Here is a 12,161-nt window from a genome sequence, read left to right as displayed (position 1 = left end):
CTGCGAAAGTGGGAGAGGTATACAAAACAGAAAGAAAAAAATATATAAAGGCTGGGGCAGTTTAGAGAATGCCAAGTAGAATACTATGATATAGGTAAATTAAGAGAAGAAGGACTTGTGGAGTGAGACTGGAGAGGTAAGTAGGGGTAAAAACGTGAAGGATTTTGTTGAGGTATACTAAGGGAAGCCATTGAAGAATTATAAACAAGTAACATGATGAGATATATAGTTTGGGAAAACTACTTTGGTTGTTTTGAGGAAAATGGAATGCAGAAGAGTAAGACTACAGGCAGAGCAGTTAGGAGGCCCTAACGGTAGTCATGTTAAGAAGTACTAAAGGGCTAAATCCTGTTGTTGCAAATAGAAGAAAGGATTCAAGAGATATTAAGGAGATAGGACCCAAAGGACATGGAGGTTAATTGTAGTGAAATGAGGGGAGTTATAGATAGTTTCAGGTTCTAGGTTTGGGCTAGTGGGTGGTTGGTGGCGTTACATCCTCAGAGAATACAGAAGTGGGGAGAACACATAATTACGGAGTTTGAGTGTGAAATATATGTACATTTTCTGAGTTAGTGAAATAGAATTACTTCTGTTACACTACAGTATGTTGTTAAAAATTTGTTCTATTTGATTAACGTAATGTATGATACAGGTCACAGACATTTTTTGCATTCTACTCTTCCCAAGCTTCAGATTAGGGCAGATTAGTATGATTTTTTTTCCTTTTCTAAAATTATTTTTTAACGTAAATCCTTGGTACCCTGTATTGTGAATGTATTTTCAAGATAATTTATATAATCTTTTTTTACTTTTGGTATTTTTCAGTATAGAAATTTGATTTAACTAAATAACTTAAAAATACTTTTTGGAGAAAGATATTGGAGATAGAATTGACCACAAATAAAATTTAAATTACCCATATTTTTACTCAAATATAATCACTATTAATGGTTATGGGTTTTTTTTTTAATGGCACAGAAAAATGTCTCTTGGAGGTTTTATTTTCTTATGGTCTTAACTATCTTCTAGTATCTCTTATGTTACTTTTCTATAGTGCTTTCCCTCTTGTTCCTTATTTTCCAATTATCTAACTTCTAATTCACTCTAGCTATTAGTTGTTGTTCTTTTTTCTTATTTCTTGTACTCATATTTTCATTCTGTATAGAGTCTAGTATCTCCTTTTACTTTCAATGTATTTGCCTTGTGACCTGTTTGCCTGCCTCCCTGATCCTCTTGCTTAAAAAGTGAGGAATTTTAGCAAACTCTTTTCTTACATTAGATAATTGTATATTGTTTTAGAGGAATATTTAGAGGACTGATATAAAGGGAGAGGAATGGAATTGTGGATTACAGTGTGTGACTTGTTTTTCTTTTTAAAATCAAGTGTCAGAATAAATTATCGCTTGTTGGAACAGAGACACTCACTGATTCAAATGCTCAGGTACGAATCTTTTTTTTTTCTTCTAAAAATAGGTAAGTGGAATTATTATGCTTTTGTTAAGTGTATCCATCTATATTTATTCTAAGTGTAATAGTTTTGTTAACATATGTATGCTTAATCATTTGGAAAATTCTCTGCTATTTCTGATTTGAGAGAACTACTTTTAAAACTTTTTGAATAAGCTGTTACAAATAAGAGAATATTTTCTTTTTTATCTTTTCACAGCTACACATACATTTAATTTAACTGTTGAGTGAATTGCTCATTGGCTGCTATTATGATACAATAAACAAAGACTTTTCTATTTTGTGTTAGGTACAGTAGCCACAGTTATTTTACTATCTGTGTAGAATTTTAACTAATTTTACCCTAGGCTTTAAAAAAAAGGATTACAATATCCATTTTAATAATCAAAGACCTATGGAATTGGTTTAGGAATACACCAAAGGATCAGTGCAACAGATTAAGAATTTAAAATAGGACAAAGATGATAGTTCCAATCTATAGAAAAGGGATGAATTAGTTAATAAATGATAGTAGTACAACTAAACATCCATCTGGGAGAAAATAAAATCCAACCTCCATCTTTCATTATATAAACATAAATTCTAGATTGCCATAAAAATCTTAAAAGAAAAGCAAGGAGACTGTGCAATCTAGTGACAGGAAAAACTTCTTGGCTATTAATAGAAATCTAGACATTACAAAAGAATACTTAAATGTATTTGATCACATAAAAAGTTAAAACTGTTTTAGTAATAAAAATTCTAAGAACAAAGTCAAATATATAAATGAGTCCAGTGAAAGTTCTCCAGAACTGGTGGGACCATGCCAAAAGACATAGGGATGAATTAAAGTCACTCTTGCTGTCTAAATTTGTTATCATTTGAGCATCAAAAGGAATAATGGTTTTAATTCATTATAACAATATGAAAAATTACAATCTATGAGCCTAATAATACTCAATAAGAAATTAGAATGAGAGATAGAGAAAGAAGGGGGAAATACTAATTTGTTGCTTTTGGACGTGCCTGTGACATCAGATCTTTAATCTAAAATTTGATAATAAAGAATAAGGCATCTTTTATAGAAATTCTTGTATCCATCAATAAATATATAGAGCTCTTTTGTACAGGGTAAACTGAATATTGTATTTGGAAAAGCATTAAGCAGTAAATCAACTATCGATCTGTTTTCCCTAGGAAATATGTTTCTGACAGTGTAGAAATTAAGACCTACTGAATCACTAGGGATAGGGATTATAAATTTCCTAATGGTTTTCACTCAATGAGCCAAACACTGGCTTTGAAGGAAGTACTTATGTAGTTGTGAATAATCAGTATCCTGTGATAGTCAATGATAACATCTAAGGAATCTACAAAATGTCTTTTCCTATCACGTGGAAGGTCCCCAAGATTACCCCCCATATGATGGTTTTCTAGGAGGAATCACAGGACTCAGTATATGGTAATACTCATGACTGAGATTTATTACATTGAAGAGATACGGACTAAAATCAGTAAAGGAAATGGGACAATGGGGTGAAGTCCAAAGGAAACCAGGCACAAGCTTTCAGGAGTCTTCTCCCAGTGGAGTCATACAAGACGTGCTTAATTCCCCCAGTGAGTTGCGACAAGTGTGAAATATTGTCTACCAGGGAACCTCCTTACAGACTCAGTGCCTAAGGTTGTTTGTGGGGGCTAGTCACATAGGCATCCTCTGCCGCAGTTATCAAAATACCACACTCTCAGAAGGAAAGCAAGTATTCAGCATAAATCATATTTTTTGCACAAACAGTTTTAGGCACAGTGAGCCACTTTTTGTTTTTCTCCGGCATCCAAAATCTTTTTAATATCAAGGCAGGATCTGGGGTTAGTTTTTGTAGCTGTGGCTGGCCCATCATCCTCTGGCGCAATCGAACTTCTGGCCCTTGAAGGGCATGTAGTGTTTGGCGTGGTTGTGCAGGATTCCAGGGGCCTTGCCAAAATGCCTGTATACCTCTCTGCCCTTGTGAGGACCAGAGAGCAGGATGGTGCCACAGCCCGTGCGGGAGTCCAGGGCGGCCATCTGGTTGAAGGTAGAGATCTTGCCCCCGGCCTTGAGGATGCGACTCTAGGCACACCTGCTCATTGGAGTATACACACCTTCAGTTTGGGGACCACCTGGCCATGCACATTATTGGTGCAGTTCCTACAACCACAGCGGTTTTGCCCTCCCAGCCAGGAAACTTCATCTTAGGGGTCATCTGGGAAAGGGACAGAGGTGGCGGGTTGGTGCAACTCATGAGCAACCACTTCAGCACCACCTGGTTGAAGCTGGAGTTGGTTCGTCTGACCAGAAACCTGTACGGCTTGACCAACAGCCTTTGGTAGATGTCCTGGCGCTTGGGCTTCTTGCACCCAAACCTTTCCATCTTTGTTGTAGCAGATGTGGACTTCTGTGATGGCGCCTCTGACTCCACCAGATCTGGAAAGAGAACCGAGCCACTCTTATGAGTTAGGTTGGTGGGAACCATCTCAAAATCCAAATTCCCGGATGCCAGCCCAGGGCCAACTGTGCAAGCAGGCCTTTAAGGATAATCTCAGGCTTGCTTTGTTAACTCTTCTGTACACCTGCTAACTTTAGAACTTCAATATTAAAAATTTATTTTCCAAAGCAAGAAGTTAAATATTTTAAATGAGAAAATGGCAGGATTTCTCAAAATTTTGTGCTTCAATAACTCTAGAAATGCTGTTTATTTTTTTACAAGGGGTTGTTTAATTTTATAGCAAGATCAGAAATAATTTGAGTGTTTGCCTTAGCTGGGCTTTGACAAGGTAAGAGCTGTTTCATTAATATAGTATGAAATAGAACTATGAAATTACTATTTTTTAATAGGGTAAAAAATGAATATCAGTAATTTTATATCTGTCAACCTAATATGTGAAGGAAGAGTGATATGGATTCCTTATAATAGTTTTTCATAGTTTAGATACTATGTTATGCCTTCCTAGTAATAATAATAATTAACATTTATAAGTTGCTTTATAGTGAACAAAAAACTTCTCACATTCTTATATCATTACAAGAAAATAATGTTAAACTCTCCTTTGGTAAAAAATTCAAACAAATGTAAGTGTATTTTCACATAATTATATAAAGTTTTCAAAGACACTAGGGTTTTTCCCCCACTGACTATTGAACAGGAAATGTTATAATACAGAGCAGGGTCTTTGAGCTACTTATTGTGTATCAAAAAATTAATTAAGAAGACAATACTTGGTGTTCTTGTAGTGTAAACATTATAGTGATACACACTGCATTTTTGAAATGCGAATTTTTTAAATCTATTTGGCTACCAATAAGAATTATATAGAGGAGATTAAAAAATGTTCTGAAATTTAACTTTAAGCATACAGAAAGACTTTAATTTTATGGTCTAATCAGGCAAAAGATTTATCATGTAGATTTGTAATTATCAAAATTACAATGATTGGAGCCACCTAATATGAGAAACATAGTCATCCTAATTTATCTTTGGCTAAAGGTGTACACAATTTATAAAAACTATTGTGTAGTAAAACTGGTTTTTATGTGTAGCATGTGGAACTAGCCTCACAATTGTCTCTATATATGTATTTAAAGTTATTTTTAGCTACTCAGCTAAAAACAGGTGAAATTTCTTTGAAAGTACATAGAGAAGAAAAAGAGTGTCTTTAAATCAAATTTGTCTAAAAAATGTTGGCAAGAAATAACATCCTACTTTTATAAAGAAATGCTAGTTTAGGGAATAAACTTAATGTACTTAGGTTATTTTAAGTTGAATGATGAGGTAGAATTCATGATTTTTAAATACTATATCAATAGTATAACGGGCAATTTATGAGCTATAATTACTGTGGTTTAAAGCAGAATTTTGTTTGGAGTGATAATTTTTTATAGTTTAAATGGCTATTATGTTAGCTATTTATGTTAAGACTTTGTATTAAACCATTAAGATGGCTATACTTTCATTTATGATTAGCTATGAATATTCCACAAGAAATGATTTTGTTTTATTTTCTTTTTAAAAATTTTTTTATAGCTGTCATTATTAATTATGCGAGTGAAATGTTTAACAGCTGAACTCAGTCAATGGCAGAAAGAAACTCCTGAAAGTAAGATTCCTATTTCTAGGTTTATATTTTTGTAAACAAATTAATGGCAAATTAACGATCACAAGAATAATTACAAGATCCATTTAGCCTTCTTGAAATTGCCTAAATTCCATTGGTATTAGAAAGCCACCTCATTTTTCTTTCTTTATATACATTGTTTTGTGATTATTTTATTATTGTAGATGAACATACCCGTCTCACATTAGGGTATGACCATCTTGATGATGGAGACATCATTACCAAATTTCATCCTCATAGACACTGTCTTATATGCTCAGTAGAAACTATAAATTGTTTCTTTTTTTTTAAAGATTTTTATTGGAGAATTGGGGGATGGGAACGCCTCTGGGTATTGGGGGAAGGGGAACAGACAAGTTGCTGTCATTTTGTTCTTCAGTCTAGTTGTGGAGGACGTTGCTTCACTGGCCCAAGTTGGCACCATCATTGCGCTCTTCCCGGGTGAGGCAGATCAGTCACCAGCTTCTGGACGGCCGCTCACTGCCGCTGCTGGCCGCTCACGCTGGCTGCTGGCTACACACGGAAGCCCATGGCAACCCACTGCAGCAGTGGCTTCAGCCTACGCTGTTGCTGGCGACTCATGGCAACTCAGCTCCAGGTTGAGCTGTAGAGGGCAGTGTCACTGGCCCTCATATGTGGGATCCTAACCGGGGCCCTCTGGCATCCCAAGCCAGCTCTTAACCAGTGCGCCACTCGGCTGGCCCATAAATTGTTTCTTAATGAATGAAACTTATCTAGTGGCAAAGGAAAGTTATTTTAGGTACTTATTTACATAAGGGTACATAGATTGTATGTTGCCTCTTGATTTGTCTGACTAAGACCAAGTATATTTTTACCTTTAGTTGAGAAATAGATGGCTTAAAAATCTGTAGTTAGGACACCCAACTAGGAGACATTTTTCTATTATGAAAGCCTATGTTTCTTTATGCCATCTGTATGTCTGTATATGGTATTCAGTATGGATTGTATGCTTTTTTTCCATACACGTCTCCCTTCTCCTTTCTCCTCCCCCTCTGTCTCCTTTAACTCCCTCGATTTCTCTTCTTAGTCTCCTATGAGCTTATCGTCTTCTATCCCAGTTACTGGAATTCTTTTCTCTTCATTCTCTTCCTAGACAATTTCTTGGTAGTAATTAATTCATGCCACTGTCTACCATTGTTCCACATTCTCACTACCACCTAGAAGTCTTTTTAATTTTAGCACTTCTGAAAGGCATATATACACACAATTGTGATTTTAATTTGCATCCAACTCTATATCCTTTTGCCTTCTGAGCATTATATTGAGCATCTCAAAGGCTGCTCATACTCCAATGTTAAAATGATGGTGTTCTCCAGAGGACTGTGCTCAACTTTTCGCTGCTTACTCTAAATGCTCTTCCAGCATTGTATTTTCTGCTCCTGTTTTTCTGTGTTATATCTAGATTAACGACTTCTCTATTAGGTTGCTAGGGCTGCCATCTCAAAGTACCATGGATAGGGTTGTTTAAGTAACAGAGTGCTTACTGCATCATTGTTTTTGCAACTGAAAACTAGACACAAAGGTAATGCTTAGTCAATAGGGAAATCACTCAATACATTATGGTATATTCACCCTGTGGAAGGAATATTATACAGCTATTTAAAATTATGAATTAGATTTATACCAGATGAATAGAAAGGTTTTCCATGGAGGTTTTATTGAGTGCAAGTAAGAATAATGTGTATGATATGATCCCATTTTTGTAAAACCAGTAATGACAAAATTAATAACCCTTGCATGTATATGTACAGATATATATATATACATATATATATATATATCTGTACATATACATGTATGCATGCATAGGGTCATAATGACTACAGAAGGAACACACTAGAGATTATTAATTTTAATTCTGAAGGATTGGAAAAACAAAACAACAAAAGGCAAAATGCATAATATCACATTTGTCTAAAATTATATATAAGTTGGTAATATATGTAAAGATATTAAATAAAAATAATTTGATAGGGTTGGCCAAGTGGTTCAGTTGGTTAACAGTGTGAGCTCTGAGCTGGATCAATTCTCACATGGGCCAGTAAGGTGCGCCTGAGCTGAGCTGCCGCTGACGTGCCAACAGGTGGCAGGATGGCTGAGCTGGTGAGAGCACATTCTCCTAACAACAAGGTTGCTGCTCCCGCATGGGATGGTGGGCTATGCTCACCGCAACTAAGATTGAACACGGCACCTTGAGCTGAGCTGCCCTGAGCTGACAACGGGCAGCCGGATAGCGACTGGACTTGGAGCTGAGCTAGCTGCACCCTCCACAACTAAGAATGAAGGACAATGACTTGGCTGTTCCCTTTCCCCAATTCCCCAGCACTGTTCCTCTTCCCCAATTCCCCAATAAAATCTTAAAAAAAAAAAAGTTTCATGAAAACTGCACATATTTCATAAAAAGTTTTGTAACATGTAAATGGAAAGGGAAAGGGGCATCTTAGAAACCACAAAGTCAAATTCTTGATTTTTGAGAATGTATATAATTTTTGGTTTGTTTTGTTTCTGTAGTAATTCCACTGAATGAAGAAGTTCTGGTAACATTAGGAAAGGAAGAGGTAAGTCACTTAATGAATTTGTATTAACCCCAAATAATTAATAACTAGAAGTGTTTAAGTTCATGAAACAAGAAATAGGATGAAACCACTTTAAAAAATCATATTAATTTTCTATTTTGATTTTAATTATGTTTTATGGAACAGAATATTTAAAAATATTTGAATTTTGAACTCAATTTGTATATCAGAGCTATTGCTAAGTCAGTATATGTAAACCTCACTCTTATACTTAATTTTCAGTTTCAAGCTCTCTTTATAATAAAAGCAAAAAAGTTAAGTATAACTAAATGATCATACATAAACATCTATCCTTTTCAAATCTTTACATAAATGTTAATAAAGACATGGTTTTAAAGCGTAAGTCCATTAGGTCAAAGTAAAAGAGAAAGGTTAGAAGCAAACAAAAATTTTAACAAGGTTGTAGAGCATGGAAAGAGGTAATTATCTGTATGCCTACAGACAGAGGAGTGAAAGAATATCTGCCCTACAGAATTAAAGAAAGGCTTGGGATTTGAAGGAACCTGGTACTACAACATTTAGGGTTCAAGTGCAGAGCTAAAACAAGATTTCTTTAGTTAGAACACAGATGCCCTCCCCCCCCAAAAAAATTTAGACACAAGACTATTAGAGCTTCTCTCTCACTGTCTTTTTTGCATTCAAGCAGCTAACGTTTTTTACCCCGACACCTGAAAGCCGGAAGTGTATGGTATGGAGGCATAAACTATTGAGGCTCTGGACTCATGGACACCAGGCTTAGTGTTTACACTAGTGTGATACAGAGGCCAAAAGCCCGAGAGATCAAGTTCACATTTTCATACTGTGGTGGAAGTTCCAGCTTCTACCCCTCTTCTATCCCGAGAGGTCCTGCAGTCTGGTGTAAAAATAGCCTCAGTCTGGAGATAAAATAATTTTTAAAATATCCGAAGGGCCCAAGATAAAAGATCTATGAGAATTAATATATGGGGGTCCTCAACGAAAAAGCCCCTATGATGAGAGTACATTAAAAAGCCCCATTTGTAAAGAGTTTTTAGTAAGTTTTTTACTTTTAAATATGAATGACCAGCCAGTAATCATTAACTTTTTGAAATGCTTCAAAATGGAAAGGCAGAAAACTGAAATAATTGACAAAGATGAACCTTAAGGAAATAGAGACAATTCCGGGAACATAGAGAATTTAATAAAATTGTATCTTCAGGGAGATTAAGAAATTTAGAGGGGGGTTCACAAACTAACAGAATACCAACTTAAAAGAAGGACCACTTCACACCCCTAGAATGGCAATAATCAAAAGACAGACAATAATAAGTATGTGGACACTGCTTGTGGGAATGTAAAATATTACAGCCACTTTGGAAAACAGCCTGGTAGTTCCTTAAAAGGTGTAAAAGTTACTGTTTGAACCAACTGTTTCACTCCTAGGTATATACACAAGAGAAATGAAAATAGGTGTGTGTGCACACAAAAACTTACACACAAATGTTCCTAGCAACATTTTCTTAATGGCTGAAAAGAGGAAACAATACAAATGTCCATCAATTGGGGAATGGATAAATAAAATGTGCTATATCTATACAGTGGCACATTATTTGTCAATAAAAAAAATGAAGTACTGGTATATGATAAAAATTGGATATACATTGAAAACATTATGCTAAATGAATGAAGCCAGTCACAAAGGATCACATATTACATGATTCCTTTTACATGAAATTACCATATTAGGTAAAGCTAAAGAGACACAAAGTAGATTATTGCCTGTTGATTAAGGCCGGGTGATTGGAGAGGAAATAGTGAGTGACTGCTCACTGTATAAAATCTGACCAGAAGTCCCAAAATAGAAAAAAAATTATAATAAATAATATATGAACATTTTCCCGGAATGAAAGATAATGATTCTCTACACTGAAAAGGTCCACCAAGAGTTAAAAATGATACATGACATAAAGATCCAGCATAATTTTTTTCTTTGATAGCAGCCATTAGGCCAGCAACTGCAGTTTGGACTGGCCGAAATCCCAACCTGATGTAGTGCTAGCATCTGCCTCAACATTCTACTTACATTTTACCTATACAAATAAAAATAACAATGGGGTTGAATATTTAGCTTGTTTCTCATTTTTTGCATTTCCTTATGCATCTAGTGAGCCAAGTCTGGGAATTGTTTCTGTCATTTCTAAATTTCATTGGTAACTTCTACCTGCAGTAATTGATCACAGTACAGTTGTTATCTTACAGTTTTGTTGACTCGGTAACCATCAGGCATCAAAGAGTCATCATCATCTTTCTTAGAGTGCTTTGGGCAGGGTCATCATAGCAAATCCCACTTCTGATGCCACCTGTGTCAGGTTTTTTCCCAGGACCACTCTGAGGTTTAGTGATTTGCTGGATTGGCTCACAGGACTTAGAAGAGCTATTATACTCTTTTGGTCTATTATAGTGAGAGGAAATAGACTAAAATGAGCAAAGGGAAAAGGCACATGGGCCAAGCTTATAGGAGTTATTTCCCAGTGGAGTTGCATGGATGCGGTTAATTCTCCCTGAAACTTGGTATGACAACATGCGTAAAGTATTGTCAAACAGGGAAGTTCACTTGAGCCTGTTGTCTAGGGTTTTTATCAGGGGTCAGTCCCTATGCATGCAGGGCCTCTTTGATCGACTCCAGCTACTCAGACGTCAGCCTCCAGAGCAAAATTGCATTCACCATGAACCACATAGTTAGGAATCAGCTCTCTAATCAAACTGGTACCAACTGGCCCAAGGCTGCAGGCCCACACAAACACTCTTATCTGGCAGAATATTCCAAGATCTTAGAGATCCTCTTCTAGGAATCCACCAGGGAACCAGGGACCAGCCCTGAAGACAGGACTTGGTTGGTAATGTGCAGAGTTTATACAACCTTGGCCTGCTGAGTTAACCTGTTCCTGCACACTTGTCTTTTTCATTCTCTTAAAAGTGTCTTTTGAAGAACATAAGCTCCTAATTTCATTAACTACATTTTACAAGTTTTCTTTTAAAGTTTGTACTCAAGTATAGGAAATAATTGGCCAAACTTAAGGTCACAAAGATTTTCTTGCATGTTTTCTTTTAGAAATTTAAAAATTTTAGGTTTCACATTTAGATCTATGATCCATTTTGAACTAATGTTTATATATGAAATGAGTTATTGGTACAGGTTCATCTTTTTTCATATAGATATGAATTGTTTTAGCACAAATTGTTGAAAGAAATACCTTTTTCTTGAATTTCCTTTGTACATTTGTTGAATATCAACTGACCATATACATGTGGATCTGTTTCTATACTCATCATTTGTTCTCCATTCTGTGCTGTGAATGTTTCTCTTCCTTTGTCTGTGTTTCTGTCTTTAGGCCAATATCATATTGTTTTATTTATTGATGTTTTATAGTAAGTTAAAATTAAATTAGTAATGAGTTATCTAACTTTGTTCTTTGCCAAAATTGCTTCATATTTTTGTATAAATTAGAGTTGTCTTGTTATTCTATCTCATAAAAAAGCTTCCTGGAATTTTGACTTAGATTTCCTTGAATCTATAGTTTAATATGAGGAGAATTGACATCTTTAAGATATTGAGTCACAATTCAAGTCCATAAGCTCTGTTTGATCTCTGCATTGATTTAGGTCTCCATTTATATGGTATTTAAAAAATTTATCTCACCAATGTTTTGTACTTCACTATATCAATAGACTAAAAAAGAAAAAAAACAATAAAACACTTGACCATTTCAATGAATTCAGAAAGAATAAGTGATAAAATCTAATATTCATGATTTTTAAAAAGTTCATAAATTGTAATAGAAGTGTGCAGGTATATTACCTGTTTTGTCAAATTCATCCCTTTAGTGTTTCTTTTTTTTTTTTTTTTAAGATTTTTATTGGGGTATTGAGGGATGGGAACAGTGCTGGGGAATTGGGGGAAGGGGAACAGACAAGTTGCTGTCGTTTTTGTTCTTCAGTCTAGTTATGGAG

General features: G+C 35.3%; 1 protein-coding gene and 1 pseudogene across 2 annotated transcripts in view; one reads left to right on the top strand and one right to left on the bottom strand.

Moving 5' to 3' along the window:
* Positions 1-12,161, top strand: part of CENPK (centromere protein K) — a 36,191-nt gene that overhangs the window by 8,867 nt on the left and 15,163 nt on the right. For both annotated transcript variants that reach the window (XM_019652420.1, XM_019652421.1), the window contains exons 3-5: positions 1,385-1,441; positions 5,505-5,577; positions 8,128-8,174. In XM_019652420.1, the coding sequence (XP_019507965.1) occupies positions 1,385-1,441; positions 5,505-5,577; positions 8,128-8,174 (177 nt within the window). The remainder of the gene's footprint in view (positions 1-1,384; positions 1,442-5,504; positions 5,578-8,127; positions 8,175-12,161) is intronic.
* LOC109388042 (60S ribosomal protein L18 pseudogene) lies at positions 3,314-3,996 on the bottom strand (annotated as a pseudogene).

This window comes from Hipposideros armiger, unplaced genomic scaffold (assembly GCF_001890085.2).
Source record: "Hipposideros armiger isolate ML-2016 unplaced genomic scaffold, ASM189008v1 scaffold_179, whole genome shotgun sequence".
NCBI classification, from domain to species: domain Eukaryota; kingdom Metazoa; phylum Chordata; class Mammalia; order Chiroptera; family Hipposideridae; genus Hipposideros; species Hipposideros armiger.
This window is presented reverse-complemented; position numbering and strand designations above follow the sequence as displayed.